The sequence below is a fragment of the Balaenoptera musculus genome, chromosome 16 (assembly GCF_009873245.2).
Source record: "Balaenoptera musculus isolate JJ_BM4_2016_0621 chromosome 16, mBalMus1.pri.v3, whole genome shotgun sequence".
Taxonomy (NCBI): Eukaryota; Metazoa; Chordata; class Mammalia; order Artiodactyla; family Balaenopteridae; genus Balaenoptera; species Balaenoptera musculus.
Window position 1 is genome coordinate 28,639,579 of NC_045800.1, and position 22,165 is coordinate 28,661,743.

At 40.3% G+C, this 22,165-nt stretch overlaps 2 protein-coding genes across 2 annotated transcripts in view; one reads left to right on the top strand and one right to left on the bottom strand.

Moving 5' to 3' along the window:
• The first annotated feature begins 10,980 nt into the window (after nucleotides 1-10,980).
• CPN1 (carboxypeptidase N subunit 1) overlaps nucleotides 10,981-22,165 on the top strand; it is a 48,887-nt gene continuing 37,702 nt past the window's right edge. The window contains exons 1-2 of the mRNA XM_036829309.1: nucleotides 10,981-11,156; nucleotides 12,097-12,149. The gene's annotated coding sequence lies outside the window, so the exon portion shown is untranslated. The remainder of the gene's footprint in view (nucleotides 11,157-12,096; nucleotides 12,150-22,165) is intronic.
• Nucleotides 18,590-20,290, bottom strand: LOC118882927 (male-specific lethal 3 homolog). Its single transcript, XM_036829305.1, has one exon. It carries the CDS (start codon nucleotides 20,287-20,289, stop codon nucleotides 18,676-18,678), a length of 1,614 nt encoding a protein of 537 aa, XP_036685200.1. The 5' UTR covers nucleotide 20,290; the 3' UTR covers nucleotides 18,590-18,675.

A 22,165-nucleotide genomic window follows, 5' to 3' on the forward strand; every position in this document is an offset into this window, starting at 1 on the left:
TTTTCTTTGAATGTTTGACTTTATATCAATTCTCAAAAATCCCTTTCCTTGAGCTATGGGCACTCTATAATTAGAATATCATAAACAGATGAAATGATAATCCCCACCACAAATCTCTCCCTGCCCCACCCCATCTATTTGCAGCCACTGATTTACATGGGGGCCCAAGGAGCCCCCTTGGATAAGAATTCAAACCATGTTCATAGGTAGGATTCAGACATGCATAGTTACATCTTCTTCAGAAAGTGATGAGGGTCAGGGCTGGGGGTTGGAGAGCAAGTGGGCAGATTGCAAGGGAAGACTGAGTATTGCTAAGAGAATAGTGACTCAGAAGAGAATGGCTAGAACAACTGCCCAGTGGTGGCCCAGTGGAGTGCTATGAGCAGCAGCTGCCACAAAAGCCTGGCTCAAATGCCAGCAGGCAGCCCAGGCTCCAGGACACTGGGAGGGAAAGAAGCTTTAAAAGCAGAGCTTGGGACTTCCCAGGCGGTACAGTGGTTAAGACTCTGTGCTCCCTACGTAGGGAGCACAGGGTTTGATCCCTGGTCAGGGAACTAAGATCCCATATGCCACATGGCATGCCCCACCCCCCAAAAAAGTAAAAGAAAATAATAATAAAAAAATAAAAGCAGAGCTGAGTTTCTGGGTGTATACTCAAAAGAACTGATTTTTTTCAAGTTCTCTCCAACAGATATTTGTACACCCACGTTCCGAGCAGCATTATTCACAATAGCCAAAAATGTGGAAACAACCCAAATGTCCATTAGTGGATGAATGGATAAACAAAGTGTGATTATATACATACAATGGAATATTATTCGGCCTTAAAAAAGAAGGATTTATAGTCTAACACATGTTACAAATGGATGAACCTTGAAGACATTATGCCAAGTGAAATAAGCCAGTCACAAAAGGACAAATATTGTATGATTCCATTTATATGAGGTACCTGGAGTAGTCAAACTCATAGAGACAAAGTAGAATGGCGCTTGCAGGGGGAGGGGGAGAATGGGGAGTTATTGTTTAATGGGTATGGAGTTTCAGTTTGGGAAGATAAAGTTCTAGAGATAGACGATGGTGATGATTGCATAACAATGTGAATGTACTTCACATTGTGAATGTGAAGTACATTGTGAATGTGAAGTGGCATGTGAATGCCACTAAACTGTACACTTAAAAATGGGTAAAATGGTAAGTTTTACATCATGTATACTTTACCACACACAAAAAAAGTAGAGCTGAGGTCCTTGAGGTGGGGATTTTGAAGCTGTAAATTTTGGACCTAAATGTTAATGTGATTTGCTAACATGTGAACGTCTCTGTTTTCTTCCCACCCTCACACTCCTTTCTAGCTAACAAGAGTTTTGTCTTTTGTCACTCAGAGTCTCCTCCTTCCATGCATTCTGAGAAGTTTTGAATTTGCCAGCTAGTTTCCCTAACTTGGGATGCAGAACTAGTAGAATGAAGAGAGACCAGACAGAAGAGGAAACTAGTTTGGGAGGTGAGGTTAAATTCCATAATAAAATAACATAAAGATGGGACTTCCCTGGTGGTCCAGTGGTTAAGACTCTGTGCTCCTGGACTTCCCTGGTGGCTCAGTGGTTAAGAATCTGCCTGCCTATAGGACATTCCATCCAAAAACAGCAGATTACACTTTTTCTCAAGTGCACATGGAACATTCTCCAGTATGGAGCACATCTTGGGTCACAAATCAAGCCTCAGGAAATTTAAGAAAATTGAAATCATATCAAGCATCTTTTCTGACCACAACGCTGTGAGATTAGAAATCAATTACAAGGAAAAAAACATGAAAAACACAAACACATGGAGGCTAAACAATAAGTTACTAATAACCAAGAGATCACTGAAGAAATCAAAGAGGAAATCAAAAAATACCTAGAGATAAATGACAACAAAGCATGAGAATCCAAAACCTATGGGATGCAGCAAAAGCAGTTCTAAGAGGGAAGTTTAGAGCAATACAATCCTACCTCAAGAAACAAGAAAAATCTCAAATAAACAATCTAACTTTACACCTAAAGGAACTACAGAAACAAGAACAAACAAAACCCAACGTTAGTAGAAGGAAAGAAATCATAACGATCAGAGCAGAAATAAATGAAATAGAAACAAAACAATAGCAAAGATCAATCAAACTAAAAGCTGGTTGTCTGAGAAGATAAACAAAATTGATAAACCCTTAGCCAGACTCATCAAGAAAAAGAGGGAGAGGACTCAAATCAATAAAATTAGAAATGAAAAAGAAGTTACAATGGACACTACAGAAATACAAAGCATCCTAAGAGACTACTACAAGCAACTCTATGCCAATAAAATGAGCAACCTGGAAGAAAGGGACAAATTCTTAGAAAGGTATAACCTTCCAAGACTGAACCAGGAAGAAATAGAAAATATGAACAGACCAATCACAAGTAATGAAATTGAAACTGTGATTTAAAATCTTCCAACAAACAAAAGTCCAGGACCAGATGGCTTCACAGGTGAATTCTATCAAACATTTAGGGAAGAGCTAACACCCATCCTTCTCAAACTCTTCCAAAAACTTGCAGAGGAAGGAACACTCCCAAACTCATTCTATGAGGCCACCATCACCCCGATACCAAAACCAGACAAAGATACTCCAAAAAAAGAAAATTACAGACCAATATCACTGATGAATATAGATGCAAAATTCCTCCACAAAATACTAGCAAACAGAATCCAACAACACATTAAAAGGATCGTACACCATGATCAAGTGGGATTTATCCCAGGGATGCAAGAATTCTTCAATATATGCAAATCAATCAATGTGATACACCATATTAACAAATTGAAGAATAAAAGCCATATGATCATCTCAATAGATGCAGAAAAGGCCTTTGACAAAATTCAACACCCATTTATGATAAAAACTCTCCAGAAAGTGGGCATAGAGGGAGCCTACCTCAACATAATAAAGGCCTCATACGACAAACCCACAGCAAACATCATTCTCCGTGGTGAAAAACTGAAAGCATTTCCTCTAAGATCAGGAACAAGACAAGGATGTCCATTCCCGCCACTATTATTCAACATAGTTTTGGAAGTCCTAGCCACGGCAATCAGAGAAGAAAAATAAAAGGAATCCAAATAGGAAAAGAAGACGTAAAACTGTCACTGTTTGCAGATGACATGATACTATATGTAGAGAATCCTAAGGATGCCACCAGAAAACTACTAGAGCTAATCAGTGAATCTGGTAAAGTTGCAGGATACAAAATTAATGCACAGAAATCTCTTGCATTCCTATACACTAATGATGAAAAATCTGAAAGAGAAATTAAGGAAACACTCCCATTTACCACTGCAACAAAAAGAATACAATACCTAAGAATCAACCTACCTAGGGAGACAAAAGACCTGTACGCAGAAAACTATAAGACACTGATGAAAGAAATCAAAGATGACACAAACAGATGGAGAGATATACCATGTTCTTGGATTGGAAGAATCAATATTGTGAAAATGAGTATACTACCCAAAGCAATCTACAGATTCAATGCAGTCCCTATCAAATTACCAATGGCATTTTTTACAGAACTAGAACAAAAAAAATCTTAAAATTTGTATGGAGACACTAAAACCCTGAATAGCCAAAGTAATCTTGAGGGGGAAAAAATGGAGCTGGAGGAATCAGGCTCCCTGAGTTCAGACTGTTCTACAAAGCTACAGTAATCAAGACAATATGGTACTGGCACAAAAACAGAAATATAGATCAATGGAATAGGATAGACAGCCTAGAGATAAATCCACGCACCTATGGTCAACTAATCTATGACAAAGCAGGCAAGGATATACAATGGAGAAAAGACAGTCTCTTCAATAAGTGGTGCTGGGAAAACTGGACAGTTACATGTAAAAGAATGAAATTAGAACACTCCCTAACACCATACACAAAAATAAACTCAAAATGGATTCGAGACCTAAATGTAAGACCAGACACTATAAAACTCTTAGAGGAAAACATAGGAAGAACACTCTTTGACATAAATCACAGCAAGATCTTTTTGATCCACCTCCTAGAGTAATGGAAATAAAAACAATAATAAACAAATGGGACCTAATGAAACTTCAAAGCTTTTGCACAGCAAAGGAAACCATAAACAAGACGAAAAGACAACCCTCAGAATGGGAGAAAATATTTGCAAACAAATCAACGGACAAAGGATTAATCTCCAAAATATATAAACAGCTCAATATTAAAAAAAACAAACAACCCAATCAAAAAATGGGCAGAAGACCTTAATAGACATTTCCCCAAAGAGGACATACAGATGGCCAAGAAGCACATGAAAACCTGCTCAACATCACTAATTATTAGAGAAATGAAATCAAAACTACAATGAGGGGCTTCCCTGGTGGCTCAGTGGTTAAGAATCTGCCTGCTAATGCAGGGGACACAGGTTCGAGCCCTGGTCCAGGAAGATCCCACATGCCGTGGAGCAACTAAGCCCGTGCACCACAACTACTGAGCCTGCGCTCTAGAGCCCGTGAGCCACAACTACTGAGCCCACGTGCCACAACTACTGAAGCCCGTGCGCCTAGAGCCAGTGCTCTGCAACAAGAGAAACCACTGTAATGAGAGGCCCGTGCACCGCAACGAAGAGTAGCCCCTGCTCACCACAACTAGAGAAAGCCCGTGTGCAACAACAAAGACCCAACGCAGCCAAAAAATAAATTAAAAAAAAATTTTAAATCATTAAAATGAAAAAGGCTCTGTGCTCCCAATGCAGGTGGCCCAAGTTCGATCCCTGGTCAGGGAACTAGATCCTGCATGCCGCAATGAAGATCCCACATGTGGCAACAAAGATCCCGCATGCAGCAATGAAGATCCCGCATGCCACAACTAAGACATGGCACAGCCTAATAAATAAATATTTTTAAAAATATAAAAAATAAAATAACGTAAAGAGAAGAGAAGAGGAAACAGAAGGATGATGATTGCGGGGAGAATTCAGTTTGACTTGGTGACTTTGGGGAGACAGGGATAAATTCTAGGGGAGCTGCTGAGAGCAAGGGAATTGAGAAGGAAAAGGAAGAGAATTGAAGTATGTTTGTGGCTTAATGTTCTTTAAAAGACAGAAATAAATAATGGAGTTCCGTTTTAATTACTTTTGACAGATTATTCTCTTCACTTGCATGTCCCTTCAGAGACTAAACCACAGGCATCAGCTCCACGATTTTCTTAGCCCCACACACAGGCTATGAAATTTGGAGCCATTTGGATTGCAGCTCTAAGCGTCCATTTGCACACTGCCGAGGTAAAATCAAGGAAATATCACTTTGAGCAAGTCCCTTAACATTTCCCCAACTTTATTTCCTCATTCGTAACATGGAGATCACAATACTCACTTTCAGAGTGGTTATGAACATTAATTGAGTTTACGTTGCATTAAGGCAAAATCATTCTCTAAAGATGTGTAATAAAATGTGTGGATTAAAATGGAACTCTCTGTCTACATTTCAGCTGGGCCATCCAGGCAATAGTTACCAAACATGACCGCATTCCAAGGCATGGTGCTAGATCACCAATCAGGAGTTGCTGCAAAAATAATTTGCTAAAAATAGTTGCTTCAAAAATAGTTTCTGAGCCTTAGCCCCTCATCCTCCTGGAAATTCTCATAAGATTGAAGTTGAGAAACAGTATTTCTTAGGAGTGAGTAGGCAGAAAGTTGTGTGTTTTGCTACTCTCACCAAAAGGAATAAAAGGAGGATGCTTGCCCCTCATGGCAAACCGAGCAAGGGGGACTTCATGAAAACAATTTAGAGAGTTTGACAAGTGTTCCCAGGACTGGGGTAGCACAATGTACTGAGGGCTGAGATACACCCGGGGAAGTCTTTGAGAGACAATGGCTGCCGCTAATTTCGAATGGCCTATACTCTCAGAATTCCTAAGGTCAAAGGGTGTGTGGGCGTTTCCCACAGATGAGATGTTAGCCTGGGAGAGAGAGATCTTAAAGGGTTTCCGCCCAAGAGAATAGCAGCTAGCTTTGGATTGTGGCCATGGTTGGCACCTCCTATGTTAACAAAGTTAGGTCAGAAAGAGTCTCATATAACTCAGCAATAAAAAGACTATCCAATTTAAAAATGGGCAAAGGATTTGTATAAACATTTCTCCAGAGAAGATATGCAAATGGCCAATAAACACCTGATAAGGTTCTCAATATCATTAGTCACCAGAGGAATGCAAATCAAAACCACAGTGACATACCACTTCACACCTACTAGTAAGGTAAAATTAAAAAGATAATAACAAGTGTTTTCAAGAACGTGGAGAAGGTGGAATCCTCATATATTTCTGGTGTGAATGTAAAATGGTGCAGCCACATTGGAAAACAGTTTGGCATTTCCTCAAAATGTTAAGCATAGTGTTACCATATTACCCAGCACTTTCACCTAGGTGTCTACCCAAGAGAAATGAAAATATATGTAAACACAAAAACTTGTACAAGAATGTTCATAGGATGATTCATAATAATTAAGAAGTGGAAACAAGCCAAATGTCCATCAACTGATGAATGGGTAAACAAAAGGTGTTATATCCATACAACGGAATATTTTATGGCCATAAAAAGGGAATGAAGTACTGATACTTGCTACAACATGGATGAACATTGAAAGCAGCCAGACACAAAAGACCATGTATTATATGATTCCATTTATATGAAATGTCCAGAATAGGCAAATCCATAGAGACAGAAAATAGATTAGTGATGGCGTAGGTCTGGAAAGTGAGTGCAAATGGCTAGGGAGTGTTCTTGAAGGGTGATGAAAATATTCCGAAATTAGATTGCAGTGATGATTGCACAACTCTGTATTTTATAAAAACCACTGAACTGTACACTTAAATGGGTGAACTTTATAGTATGTGAATTATATCTCAATAAAGCTGTATTTTTTTTTTTTTTTTTGGCTGTGCCGTGCAGCTTCTGGGATCTTAGTTCCCCTACCAGGGATCAAACCCGGGCCCTGGCAGTTAAAGTGTCGAATCCTAACCACTGGACCACCAGGGAATTCCCATAAAGCTGTCTTTTTTGAAAAAAAGAATATATACACAAGCACAAAAGCATCAATAATTAGCATACATTTTCCTGATAAAATAGAAGCATGATGACTAGTAAGTACTTTTTGGCTCATAGGTGTCTTTTAAACCCTGCCTCAGGTCATGCAACAGTCAAAACTCAGTTTCAAGGCAATATCCCAGGTCAAAGCAAGCTAGGACATCAGAAGTCTAGAATTGGAACAGGCTAGTAAGGGGAAGGGAACATCCTAGTTTCAGGCACAGTCAGAACTGGAGGCAATTGGGCCACTTACAGAGTCAACAATTCAATCTAGAGTTTTCAAGGGATCTTGGTAAACTCAGGCTAGGTTGAAGCTGATGCTGTTGTAGGAGGAGGAGACGGGAGAGATGGATTCAAGTGCATGCATAGGTCCTGTCTTATTGGTATTTCTACAGATTTAAAATCACAGCAAGAAAGGTTTAGGACAAGATGCCTTTAGGCTTAGAGATACCAACTTTTAAGTCTCAAAGGCCTTTACATAATCGGTACAAAAATTATATTGGGTGGTCATTTCTAGCTCTGAATTTTCAGTGAAGCTGGACTTAACTTCATAGTTTTGGTCATTTAGGATGAAATAACCCTCATGAATTTCCATTCTCAGGGCCCTTATAAACAAAACCCAAGAAGCTTGCTCAGGACTCTCTTTCCTATTTATCTTCTCCATTAATTTCTAACACAGAAGGAATATGTTTCTTCAGTGATGATCTAGTTGCTCAAACTGAAAAAAAATTTTTTTGTTCTTAGGTAACAATTATTTTTATCTTTAGGGTCAGTGCTTTCTTCAGGAGGGAGCATAGAATAAAATAAAGGTAATAGGTTTTATTTATTTCTTTTTTAAATTAATTTTTATTGGAGTATAGTTGCTTCACAATGTTGTGTTAGTTTTTACTGTACAGCAAAGTGAATCAGCTATACGTATACATATATCTCCTCTTTTTTGGCTTTCCTTCCCATTTAGGTCACCACAGAGCATCGTGTAGAGTTCCCTGAGCCATACAGTAGGTTCTCATTAGTTATCTATTTTATACATAGTATCAGTAGTGTATATATGTCAATTCCAATCTCCCAATTCATCCCACCCCCCTTTCCCCCTTTGGTATCCATACGTTTGTTCTCTATGTCTGTGTCTCTATTTCTGCTTTGCAAATAAGATCATCTATACAATTTTTCAGCAATAGGTTTTAAAATCTGATCATATCTGACATATACTAGCTGTGTGACGTTGGGCAGGTCCAGACTTTCTCAGATCTTCATCTAAAAAATGGAATTAACGCCACCTACCTTCCAGGTTAGGAGGGTGAGGATTAATGATAATGTATGTATTTTCCCTGGCAATTAGGAGGGGCTCATAAATGATGGTTTTTATTATCAAGTCACTGAAAATTCTCCCACAGTCAATGCAAATTCAAGCTTTTAGCCATTCATTGCTTTTCTCTACTCTGTTTCCTGTTTTAATGTGTGATATTCCATGCTCAGTTACGATTAAATCAATTAATATTGGTTATTATATTTCTCTGGTATAATAGTGATGTTGGATTTCTCTTATACTTCTTATTATAATGTTGTATTTCTCTGAATCTAAGATGCCATCTGTTTTAAGATGGATTTCTGTTTCAGAAACATTAAAATGTGAAATCAAGAGCACCTTAGAATCAATGAAATATAGTTGCCCCCTACTACATTTGGACCCATAGACTGCTACTGGTCCAGTTAACAGGCTGCTCAGAGTCTGATGTATGTTGGTCCCTTCATCACAGATGACCAGATCACTTGGATTCAGGCTCCTCTTTTCCAGTTAACCTAATACCCTGATACCCTCATACCTCACATGATGTCGTATCAGTAAACATACATTACATTAGTTTTTTCAAACTCAGAAAGAACCTCTTTACTCCCAGTAAGGATTACACAGGTACAGGCTATTGACAAATTAGGCAACACTGGTACACAGAACGGATTCAGAGTCCATGCCATGCACGTTTTCCATCAGCTAGAGGGCAATCTGAATCAACGTGTCACTAAACCAACAATTGCCCTGTTGGAAGCAGGGTTAGTGGGGGCATGTGGAAGAGCCTGGATTTCTGGAATTCCAGTTAAGTCATTTCCTGCCCTGTTATAAGGTCAACAAAATGTAAATAGGAGATAGTTCATTTTTTGTTATTACTCTTCAGAATTTGTTTAATCCCTGTTATATACCAAGTATAGGTTAAGGACTGGGAATCCAGAAACAAGATATTGTCCCTGGTCTTAAGGGCCTTATGCTTTAATCATGGAAGACAAACAAACCAAAAGTGACAGCATAATGCTGTTTGTAGAGAAGTATGCACAGAGTTTTCTAAGGAAACACAAGAAAGGTACAACAGAAGTCAGACCAGAGGTAAGTGATAGAAAAGTTTTATAGAAAATGATGCCTGCACTTGGTTTTGAAACACAAATAGGAGTCAGCTAGCTTCTAAATGGAGGGAGAGGAGTTGTTTAAACACTCTTTTATGCTGGTGTATTTTACCATAATTTTTTAAAATTGGAGGGGAAAAAATGCAGTCTTTTGAAAGACTGCTCATTGTTTGGCAAAGCCTGCAGGAAGGAAGGGTGTTGGGGAAGAGAGGTGAGAAAGACAGTGATCGCCAGGTGCTGGAGGGCCTTGTTTCCGGGACAGATGTTTGGAATTAACCGAGGAGAATGGAAAACCAATAAGGGGTCTGAAGGGTAGAAGGGAGGGGCGAGCGGGAGGCGCGACGTGGTTTCGTTGAAGGAAGAGCACGAGGTGTGCAGCTGGCGTGGGTGAGTTCCAGGCAGCAGGGCCGGTCCCGGCAGGGGTGAAGGAGCGCAGAACCAAGCAGCGGCTGTGCAGGGGAGAAGCAGGACGCGTGGTGAGATCAGCAGCAAAGAAGTGACAGGGCTTCGAGGGTGAGTAAACGCGGGAGGTGAATGAGAAGGGAGAATTTCGACCAGCTCCCATGTTTTCAACTTGGGCAACAGGTGGTGCCATATCCCAAGAAGAGCTGCTCTGGGGGCAAACAGGCGGCATTTAGATTTAACGGGTTGCGCCTGAGGGCCCTGAGGAAGGGGCAAAGTGGGAAGGCATCCTAGTCAAGGCAATACGGGAAATAAATACAACTGACGTGTGCACAGCACTCTACAGATTATACAAAACTGTTATTGACAAGTGAGACGTGACTGGAGCAGATAATGTGTGTTGGGGGGCGAAGTTCTGAGGGAAGTTTATCTGGTCGGGAGGAGCAGCTTGTTTATAGAGAGCAGTGAACATCCAACCCTGGAGGTCCCGCTAGATCCAAAAATAGAAGAAACCCTGGAAGAGTTGCATTTAGAGGCAAGCATATTCAAGAATATTTCTTCTGGCAAACTCCAGTTAAAGATAGCAGGGAAAGGGCATTTTGAATTCACTTCCAAGTCCTGAAACCAACTGAAAGCAAAATAAAAGAGCAAAAAGTAAAAAAGAAACTTCCACCTTCAATTAACAAGGCAAGAGTTAACAAAACAAAACTATGAAGAATGGCTGCCAAATGAAGAGAATTTTGACCTAAAATATATGAGAACACAGAGCCAACACATCCCTGTACAGACTCTGGGAAAGAGATCAGTTTACCTAAAATTAAGTGTCATGTTCCTGAGAAGTACATGCAGTGATCCTCTGCGGGTAGATGGACAAGATACAAGGTCTGACAAAGGGTGGGTCAGAGATGGTCAGTGTTCTGTAATAGCTGTCCTCTCTTTTAACTGTAAGAGAACCTCTGATTTTTAAAAATTGAAGTAGAGTTAATTTACAATGTTGTGTTAGTTTCTGGTGTTCAGCAAAGTGATTCAGTTATATATATATTATATATATATAATATATTCTTTTTCAGATTCTTTTCCATTATAGGTTATTACAACATGTTGAATATAGTTCCCTGTGCTATACCAGGACCTCTGGTTTTTTAGCTGAGCACATGGCTGGCTGGCTGGCTGGCTGGCTGGCTGGGATAAAGACTGCATTTGTTAGCTTCCCTGCGTGTGGGCATGACCATGTGACTGCTTTCTAGCCTATGAGATGTAAGTGGGAGTCATGTGTAAAACTGTGGGAAGTTTGCTTTTGTTTTTATTTTTTTAAGCAACTTTTTTGAGATATAATGCACACACCCTATGTAAATGGAATCATACAATATGTGGGTTTTTTGTGACTGGTTTCTCTCATTTAGCGTAATGTTTTCAAAGTTCATCCATGTCTCAGCATGGATCAGTACTTTGTTTCTTTTTATTGCTGAATATGTATCTAGCACATTTCATTTATCCATTCTTACCAGCAGGGTGTGAGGGTGGGAAGTTTGCTTTTGAAGGAAGAAGGTGTGCTCCTTCCTGGTGGTTGGATTGTGAATGTGACAATGGGGCTGGAACATCTGTCTGGACAATAAGTTAAGTGTGTGTTGAGATAGGTAGAGCAACAAGCTAGAAGGAGCCTGGGCCATTTGATGAGCACAACACTGGCCTTGAACCTATTGCTTCCAAGCTCCATTTATGTAAGAAAGAGGTCAAGCTCCAATCATTTGGCATTTTCTATCTAGTCCTGAAGCATATAGGGTGTTGGGGGCAGGGAACACTGATGAAAATCAGAGAATATAGAGAAAGCCATTCAGGAAGGCAGAATAGCAGGGAGGTGGCAAAAGGAAGAGTTCAGGAAGAAAAATAAAAGAAAAAAAGAAGAGCATTACAAAGAGCTCAGCACAGCCTTGGAGCATCAGGAGCACATGGCTTTTTATAAGAGACACTGACAGCTTTGATTTTGTGGCGGGTTTTGATGAGTAAATGAAACTTACTGCAAAGGGCAGATAAATGCACTTTGAAAAGGTATCAACCTAATAATCTTGAAAATATAAATTTCATTTAAGTTTAAATTGTTTCTGTTACACTCTTTTTCCTTCTCTACAAATGTTGTTGAAAAAACATAGCAACATAATCACCATCCCTTAATGATTTCTGGTTTTCTTTTCTTTAGAGCCATTAGTTGGCAACTAATATTTCGTCTTGTGAAGAAACATTTTTCCAAAGGTAAGTGATTCCTTCAGCTTTATTTCAACTTCTTTTTCTTCTGTTAAATATATGTTCAATGTAGTAATTTTTATTTTTAAAAGCATAAAGACTATGATCCGTTTTTGTAAAATTATCTATCCCTCTATCTGCAAATTCATTCTTTTACAAATATTTAGTGAGCACCTAGTATGTGTTAAACATTATGTTAAGCACTGAGGACAAAGTAGTGAGAAGAAAAAAAAGAAAAAGACCCCAAAAAATAAATAAATAAAAGCAAGACAGTAATCCTTGCCTTCATACAACTTACATTTTAGTGGTAAATACAATCCCCCAAAGAAGGAACAAATAATTATATAGTTTGCCTTTAGATAATGATAAGTATTATGAAGAATAATCAAGTAAAGGAATAGATAATGGTAAGGGGTGGCAACCAGGGACTAGTTTAGGTGGGAAGGTCAGGGCTAGCCACTCTAAGGTGGTGGTATTTGAGTGTGGACTTAAGTGATGTAAAGGGAAAACATTTAAGATAAGAGCATGCAAACGTTTAAGATAAGAGCGGTCCAGGCAGAAAGAATAGTAAGTATAAAGGCCCTGGGGTAGATATAAGCTTGGTATGTTTAAGAAATTAAAAGGATTTTGTGACCGTTGCTTACTGGGCCTTTTTGCTATTGTAAGAATTTTTTATTTTAAGTATGGGAAATCACTGAAATGTTTTGAGTCAGAAAGTAATTTAGTTTATGTTTTTAAAACACTCTGGCTACTGTGTAGGGAATAAAACTAGTAGGGCAAAAAAAAAAAAAAAATGGAAATGGAGAATATTTGAGGAGGCTTTTGTCATTGTCCAAACAAGAAATCTATGATGGGGCTGTTGTCACCATCCAAGCGCGTAAGATACGGTCACCTGGACTAAGATGACAGTGGTCAAGGTGAGAGAAATAGTCAGTTTCCAGACATACTTTCAGACATACTTTCAAAGCAGTCTGTATAACTTGATGATATGGGGAGTGAGATAAAGAGAGGGATTGTGGATGAGTCCTAGGTTTTGGTCTAAGAAATTGGATCAATCATGGTAATATTTGCCAATTTGGGGAAACTGAAAAGGGAAAGAACAGATTTTAAGAGTCATCACAATAAGATTGATTGTCACCAGTTGATTACAGTGTCCTAGCTGATGGGGTATGGGGGCAGTATCTTATTTTTATCCTCATATTTTTCTATGTTTTCATAACAAACATACTCATTTTTACATAAGCATATAAAGTTATTTTTTAAAAGAAGGATTTTTCAGTTACTCTTAAGAACTGGAAGCCAGATTGAAGGCAGTTTTTGTGATGTAACCAGGCCCACGTGGTGGAGGCATTCGGTGTTATGGAAAGCAACAAGCTTTGGAGTCAGAAAGCTAATTTAATCTCCAGATTTTCTAACTATATGTTATATGAGCTGGGAAAATCATTTAAATTTTAGGGATCTTCATATATGTAAGTGGAATATAATGGTCTCAAGAAAGATTGAGGTGAAGTTCAAATGGGATTATGTGGGTAAAAGCATTTAATCATTCAATCATTCACTTACTCCACAAGTATTTAGTGGAACTTACTACATGCCAGGCCCCAGTCTAGTTGCTAGAGACACATCAGAAAATAAAAGAGATCAATTCTCTGCCCACAAGGTGCTTATAGCCTTATAGGGAGAGAAGACAATAAACAGACAATTAAATATACAATATGTCAGATGGTAAAAAGTGCTTTGAGGAAATATTAAATAGGGGAAGGTGAAAAGGGAGTGCTGGGGACACGGTTGGTTTCTCGTCATCCAATTGACCCATCACTGATTGGTGTCACTTGTGGACACAGTTTGTATCTGTAAGGCTCTGTCTGGCTCCAGGGACTGGAGTGGGGGTTAGTGGCCTTAGGAATGGGTACCTATTAGAAATCCTCATGGAGGTATGAGGTACATAGCTGGAAGTACAGTTTTGGAGTTCAGAGAAGTAGAAGCAAGAAATATAAATTTGAGGGTCATCAGCTTATAGTGGGATTTGTCAATGAGACCATCTGGAATTAAGTGCTGATAAAGAGAAGAAATTCAAGAACAGACCCCAGCAGACTCCTACAGGGTCAGCGTTATAAGGAGGGATCAATAAGCTTCACCCCTCTTAAAACTCTCACCAAACACACACTCCTCTACCGTTTTTAATCTGGTTAACATCTATTCATTCAGATCTCAGATCTCAGTTCATACATTACTTCCTTCATTTTAAAATTTATCCAGAACATTATACTGGGATTTAGTGGTGAACAGTAAGTAAGATAAGTTAGTCTTGCCCTTCACTGAGTTTATCTTCTACTGGAAGAGAAAGCCAGTAGACAATAAAGAAGCAAATAAATAAATAAGTACAGACTAAGTCAAATATTCTGATTGAAATAAACAGGAGATAAGACTGAGCATAACCAGGGGAGGCCTCTTTAGATGAGATATCAGGGGAAGGCCTCCATGTGTAGTTCACCATTGTGCTAATATCAGAAGTATAAGATGAGCTGGGAGAAGAACATTCCAGGCAAAGAATTGGAAGATCTTTCCCGAGGACTGACTTGCCTTACTCTCCACGCTCAGCCAGGTTCCTTTTGCCCTACACTCTCCTAACCCTTAAAACCCAAGTAGCTCTCAGAGTCCTTGCTGACTTGACTTGAGCTGGACTCTTGATTCATTTATAGGTCCAGTCAACTAATAATTTATTAAGCAGGCTTAAATTACATTGAGACTGTACTGCAGAAGCTCAGAGTTACTGCTGGAGGATAGAAAGAAATTTTAAAACTAAGATTACTGAAGGTGTGGGTTGGGAAGTTTGATTCATTTGCCTAAACAAGGCTCTGCAGGGCTGGCTTCCCAAGATTTGAGTCAAGACCCTCGAAGGATGTCAGACAAGTGAGCTTTCTGCTCCAGCTTTCCCTGACTTCCAAGAACCCCAGCTCTATCCAAGACTTAAGGTATTAGGGGGTGTATTCATTTCCTATTGTGGGTAAAAAATTACCACAAATGTAGTGGCTTAAAACAACCCCGATTCGTTATCTTACAGTTCTGGAGATCAGAAGTCTGAAATGGGTCTCATTGGACTAAAAGCAAGGGTTGACAGGGCTGCATTCTTTTCTGAAGGCTCCAGGGGAGAATGTGTTTCCTAGGCTTTTGTAGTTTTTAGAGGCTGCTTGCATTCCTTGGCTCATGGCCCCTTCCTCCATCTTCAAAGCCAGCAATGGCCCACTGAGCCTTTCTCACGTCTCATCACTCTGACTCTGACCCTCCTGCCTTCCTCTTTCTCTTATAAGGACACTTGTGATTACACTGGGCCCACCTGGATAATCCCTCCATCTCAAGATTAGCTCATTAGCAACCTTAATTCCATCTGCAAACTTCATTCTCTCTTGCCATGTAACATAACATATTCATGGGTTCCAGGGATTAGGGTGTGGACACCTTTGGGGGCCATTATTATACCTACCACAGGAGGATACAGGACTCTCTGATCTGATTCAACTCCCACATATCCTCCAGCAAGCCCTCCCTGATCCCCCAAAACTAGGTTAGGTGACCCTGCTCGATGGCCCATGTGGTTGCATCCATCACTCTTCCCCTAGTGTTGTGCTTGTTCACTAGTCTGTATCTTTGAGGACAGTAGCTGCTTTTTTCACTCTTGGTTATCTGTCTCTTCACTGGAATGTAAGCACCACATGGTCAAAGATCTTTGTTGGTTTTATTCTATATCAAAAATAATGATACAAGTAAAGCCTTTAGATATATTCAATATATGTATTGAATGAATGAATTGTATCTCCATCACCTAGCCTGGTCTCTAGCACAGAGTAGATAGATGCTTAATGCTGCTGCTACTATTAATACCGCTAATAATATTTATTAAGCCCTTACTATGTGCCAGGCACTGTGCAAAAGGCCTTATGTATATTATCTTGTTTGAGTCACACAACTCATGAGGAAGGAGCTGGTTTTTCTCCATCCTATACGGAGGGAAACTGAGGTTATAGAAGTTAATTATTTGGCCCAAGATCAAATGGCCTAAGAGGGAGTTGAACTTGTATTTAAAATTGTATATCTCTGCATATGCTAAGTGAAATAAGCCAGATAGAAAAAGACAAATACTGTATGATCTCCCTTATATGTGGAATCTAAAACAGCCATACTCGTAGAAACAGAGTAGAATGGTAGTTGCCTGGGGCTGGGGAGTAGAGGAAATGAGATGTTGGGCAAAGGGTACAAACTTCAAGCTGTAAGACAAATAAGTTCTGGGAATCTAATGTACAGCATGGTAACTGTAGTTTACAGGACTTTATTATATACTTGAAAGTTGCTAAGAGAGTAGATTGTAAATGTTCTCATCTCACACACACACACACACACACACACACACACACACACACACACAAGTACATGAGGTGATGGAGGTGTTAATTAACCCTAACGTGGTAATCATTTTGCAATGCGTACATGTATTAAATCATCACATTGTATACCTTAAATGTACACAGTGTTATATGTAAATTACATCTCAATGAAGCTATAAAAAATTTTTTTTAAATATTATATCCCCCTGACACTCAAGTTCCTTCTACTTCTAGTTGCTTTGAGAGACATTGTATGCCCTCTGGCTTCAGGGCATATGCTCTGGTACTCTATGTGAAATTCCAGGGAAGGAGTGTCAACCTCAGCCCTGATGTACAGAGGGTATTCCTCGTTTACAACAACCCGAAGTTCATACAAGCAGGGAGGGTACATCCCTTTCCTAGAGAATGGGTGTCATCTGTTTAGCATGAGTGAGGTCACCATAAGAACTAAAGAGACATTTACCAGAGAAATGGGAATTCTTCTGCAGAGGAACAATTTGGGACTATCTTGGGACCACTAAGCCAAGCCTTCAATAATGACAGTAGATATTGTCCTGTTGACAAAAATTCAATTAATTATCAAGTTAAGAGGGGAAAAAGGGGGAATGTTATTCAAGCCAAACTGAAGATTGTAACCTGGAAAGCATATTCTTTTTTTTTTTTAATTTTATTTATTTATTTTATTTATGGCTGTGTTGGGTCTTCGTTTCTGTGCGAGGGCTTTCTCTAGTTGTAGCAAGTGGGGGCCACTCTTCATCGCGGTGCGCAGGCCTCTCACTGTTGCAGCCTCTCCTGTCGCGGAGCACAGGCTCCAGACGCGCAGGCTCAGTAATTGTGGCTCACGGGCCCAGCTGTTCTGTGGCATGTGGGATCTTCCCAGACCAGGGCTCGAACCCGTGTCCCCTGCATTGGCAGGCAGATTCTCAACCACTGCGCCACCAGGGAAGCCCTCTTTTTTTTTTTTGAATTTTTAAATTTAATTTAATTTATTTATTTGTTATACAGCAGGTTCTTATTAGTTATCTATTTTATACATATTAGTGTATATATGTCAATCCCAATCTCCCAGTTCAACCCACCACCCACCCCTTCCCCCCTTGGTGTCCATACGTTTGTTTTCTACATCTGTGTCTCTATTTCTGCCTTGCAAACTGGTTCATCTGTACCATTTTTCTATATTCCACATATATGCGTTAATATACAATATTTGTTTTTCTCTTTCTGACTTACCTCACTCTGTATGACAGTCTCTAGGTCCATCCACGTCTCTACAAATGACCCAATTTCGTTCCTTTTTATGGCTGAGCAATATTCCATTGTATATATGTACCACATCTTCTTTATTCATTCGTCTGTCAATGGGCATTTAGGTTACTTCCATGATCTGGCTATTGTACATAGTGCTGCAATGAACATTGGGGTGCATGTGTCTTTTTTTTTGTTTTGAAAACTCTCTCTTGGTTCTTTCCAACAAGATGGGCAATGATTTATTTGAAATCACCAAAAATAACATCTTACAGAAAGGGAACTATACATTACACAACCAAGTGTAGCTATAAAATCTCAAACATTCAGGCAATGCTTTATTTAGATCACCAAAAATAAGGTTTTATAGAAAAGGAACTGTAACAAGCAAATGTATAGCTGCACATTTTCTTTTGCCATCAATATCAACTCCCTCTAAAATATTCTGGGACTACTTTTCGGTTTCCAAGCAAAACTAATGTTTTGTTGCTCAGCCTCATCACAAGAATGAAAACGGCTTGCAAAAAGATTTTGTTTAATGCTAACAAATAACTAAAAAATGTGGTTATTGCTAACATGTAACTCCGTCTACTGAAACAGCCCAACCTACACACACTTTCGTGAACATTTCACTGTGAACGCAGCTGCTCTTTTCTGGCCATCACAGATGACATGTACCATGGCAAGGGTCACATGTTGGAGGCCGTTCAGGCACCTAGGAAGTAATCCTTAACAGAAATAACTACGGGAGGTAAGCAGCTCAAACAAGTGGGCCCGCCACAGCCCCCCAAGACGGGTATCGCGTTCACTGTGCCTGTAAGGAAGGCCCACCAACTCCCTAGTTCTTTACTGGGGACCGAGAGCGCAAAGCTAGATAGAGAAGCTGCTCTTCCAGAACCATCAAAACCTTAATAAATCACCCTGGGGTTCTTTGTGCTGTAGTACACCTCACAGGCAGCAACACAGGCAGACTCTGGGAAAAAGTCATCATGGTATTCTGCTAAAAACCTCAGAAAGAGATCAAAGTGCTTCAGTAAAGCCTTCAGATTCTTCTCAGAAAAGGACATCTTTCCAAGGATTTCTGGAAGTTTCACAAACAATTGCAGCAAGTGTTGCGCCCCATAAATGTAAGCGGGTGGAGGTGGCTGGTCACCTGGGGGGTAACTGTCGGGTACAGGTTTCCAGGAGAGGACCTCATTTATTTCATTAGTTCCTCTGCCTTCAAAGCCAGCAAACACCGCACTCCCTTCCTTGCTAGGGGTCAGAGGAACAGGTGAGGATGATCTGCTATGAGCAGGTGTCTTCTTTTCCAGGTGCAGGAACAGCTTGGGCATGCTGGCAGACGTGTCCTGCTGCTGGCACTTGGGCTGAGGCGAGGCGTTGCTCTCAGACATCCTGTCGCAATTGGCAGAGTGGCGTGTGGACCTCCTCAGAGACTGCAAAGCTTCCAGCTCGGCTTTGCACCTTTTGGGGGTGGCTGGTTCGCCTGTGGTTGGCTGACTCTCTGTGGACTGTGGTGTGGATGGATTCAACAAAGGTGGGCTTGGAGAGAACTCCTCCTGGTTCCTTTTAGCCTGTGTGGTACTTTCCTTAATCAGAAGAAAAAATTTGGACGAAGTCACCTTTTTATACTGAACTTGTTCATGTGGATAGAGCAAAACCAATGGGAGAGTGTAATCATAGGTTATTCTTAATCCATCCACCATCTCCTTACAAAGGTCAACGTTCTTTTCTGCTGGGATATAATGCACATTCATGTTGGCGTGTGGCATAGCGTGATGGTGATGAGGCCTCTCATTGGCTGAAGAGGCTGTATTGATAGCAAAATGCTTCACGTACGATTCCAAAATAGTTATGATGTTGGTCTGGCATGGAAGTTTCACTAACCGTTTCCTCCTGTTGATACAGTAACAATCGTCCTCAAGCTTCTTCTTCAGAACTTCAGGGATTTCTATAGCTATTGTTCTTTCTTCCATTTCCTTTTTTGCGTGCCGCTCTGGTTCTTCCTTCACTTCAGTCTTTTCTTCAATATCACTTTCTTCACTTATTTCTTCATCCTTTTCTTCACTACTGTCATCAGAGGAACTGCTTATTAAGTTTTCAACACTTTCATCTTTTTCTTCAGCAGGGAGGCTTTTTAAGACAGAGTCCACACCAGGCAACCTGCAGCGCTTCCTCTTTCTTCCTGTGCTTCTCAGGCGAGCTACAGCTTTTCTTGCCAACTTACACTGTAATCTCCAATTTTCATTGGTGTCACGAAGGACATGATCTTCAGCTGCCCATCTATCCCAGCTTCTGTTCCACCCATTCAAATGGATCAGATATTCTGGGATCTTTCTGCCTTTTTCGTCTTTACCAACAATAACATCGACAGTCTTGGCATCGTCCAGCACTTGTGCCTTGGTGGGGTCAGGCTCGAAGCACAACACTTTCTCCCCTGAGTGGAATTTAAATTTCACGCCCTCTCTGGCGCTCATTTGCTCATCGTGGTGGAGGGCGAGGCTCTGGGGTGGGCGGAGCATGTGCCGCATGTGTGTTTTTGAATTATGGTTTTCTCAGGGCATATGCCCAGTAGTGGGATTGCTGGGTCGTATGGTAGTTCTATTTTTAGTTATTTAAGGAACCTGCATACTGTTCTCCATAGTGGCTGTATCAATTTACATTCCCACCAACAGTACAAGAGGGTTCCCTTTTCTCCACACCCTCTCCAGCATTTGTTGTTTATAGATTTTCTGATGATGCCCATTCCGGGAAGCATATTCTTAGAAAGCTCTGAGAACCGTTCCACCTGTTAGGAGTCTAAGGCACAGTCACATACGTTTTCGAGACAAAGGATTGTACATCAAAATGGCATATTGATATTTTACATAAAGTTCACCAAGGATACATGGTCCACGTAAGCACGTAGAAAGCGAGCAGCAAGTCACCACGACCCCCTACAGAGCTGGGAAAGAACAATATTCTTTTAAGAAGTTACATTGCTAGGAAAAACATTGATCTTTACTGTAGAGCAGGCCCATCTTTGAGCAGCTCTGGTTAATGTGTAATGTGGATGCACACTGCACATGAGGGAGGGAAGGAGGAGGTCCAAACAAACACACAGAGAAAATTTTATGTTTAATTTTTTCTTGTCCTGCCTTAAAATATAAATTTTATTTCATCAGTCCTAGATCAAGGGCTTAATGTGTAACAGCATTAGTGATGTCCTTTCAGCTTTCTCTCTTGATGCCTGCCCTCACCACCTGGGGTGTCAGGATCTCATCAGAAAAGTATGGGATTTTAGCAGTGGGTGCAAAATCCTGTGGTTTTTACCCTGTGGTACTGCTGATTTGGTACTGATCTTGGGCCAACTTTCTAGACCATCTGTGGGCCAGACTGGCCTGGCTATAGTTTGTTCACCCTATATAACCAAGAGTTGATAGCTGTCTTTACTGACAGGTGAGAAAAGCATAGGATTTCCTTGGAAAAGTTTGCTGAAGTGCAGGAGGATGCAAGAGGAAAAGTCAATAATGGGGCTATTCATTCATTCAACAAATGTGCACCCATGCCAGGCTGTGTGCTAGAGGCTGATGATCATCCTGGGGGGCAGGAACAATGCATCAGCAGGGCTGCCCTCTATCCTAACACCTGACACCTAGCACAGTGGATAAGTGCATAACAGGCAAAGTCATAAGATTGCAGATGCAAAGACTGATGGTAACAGCAATTGCAAGGGGACATGAGGAAGACCCAGGGTTTGGAGCTGAGTTAAGCTACCTGGGGAAAGAACATAAGCAAAAGCAGGAAAGCAGGTGATGAGGGCATGCTCAGAAGACAGTAGGCACTGCAGCGGGGCTGCACTGGGGTGAGGTCACAATTGGACCTGGTAGGAGTGACTTGAAAACCAGGCAGAAGCATTTGGATTTTACACTCTAGTGCATGAAATTCCAGTGAAACTTTGTTTTAAAAAAAAAAAAAAACTTTATTGAAGTATAATTTACATACCATAAAATTCATCCATTTTAAGTGTGCAATTCAATGATTTCTAGTAAATTTACCAAGTTATGCAACCGTCACCATCACCCAGTTTTAGAACATGTTCATCACTCCAACAAGATCCCTCATGCCCATTTACAGTGAATCTCCTTCCCCACTCCCAGCCCTACTAAGTCACTATTTTACTTTCTGTCTCTGTAAGTTTACTTTTGCAAGACATTTCATATAAATGGAATCATACAATAAGAGGGTTTTCTGTGTCGGCTCCTTTCAGTTAGCATGACGTTTTTGAAGTCCATCCATGTTGTAGCATGTATTAGTATTTTATTCCTTTTTATCGCTGAATAATGTTCAATTGTATGGATATACCACATTTTATTTATCCATCAGTTGGTGGACACTTGGGTAGTTTCCACTTTTTGG

What these genes read in the sequence shown, in the direction of transcription:
- LOC118882927 (XM_036829305.1), bottom strand. Translation starts at nt 20,289, where the DNA reads ATGCTCCGCCCACCCCAGAGCCTCGCCCTCCACCACGATGAGCAAATG.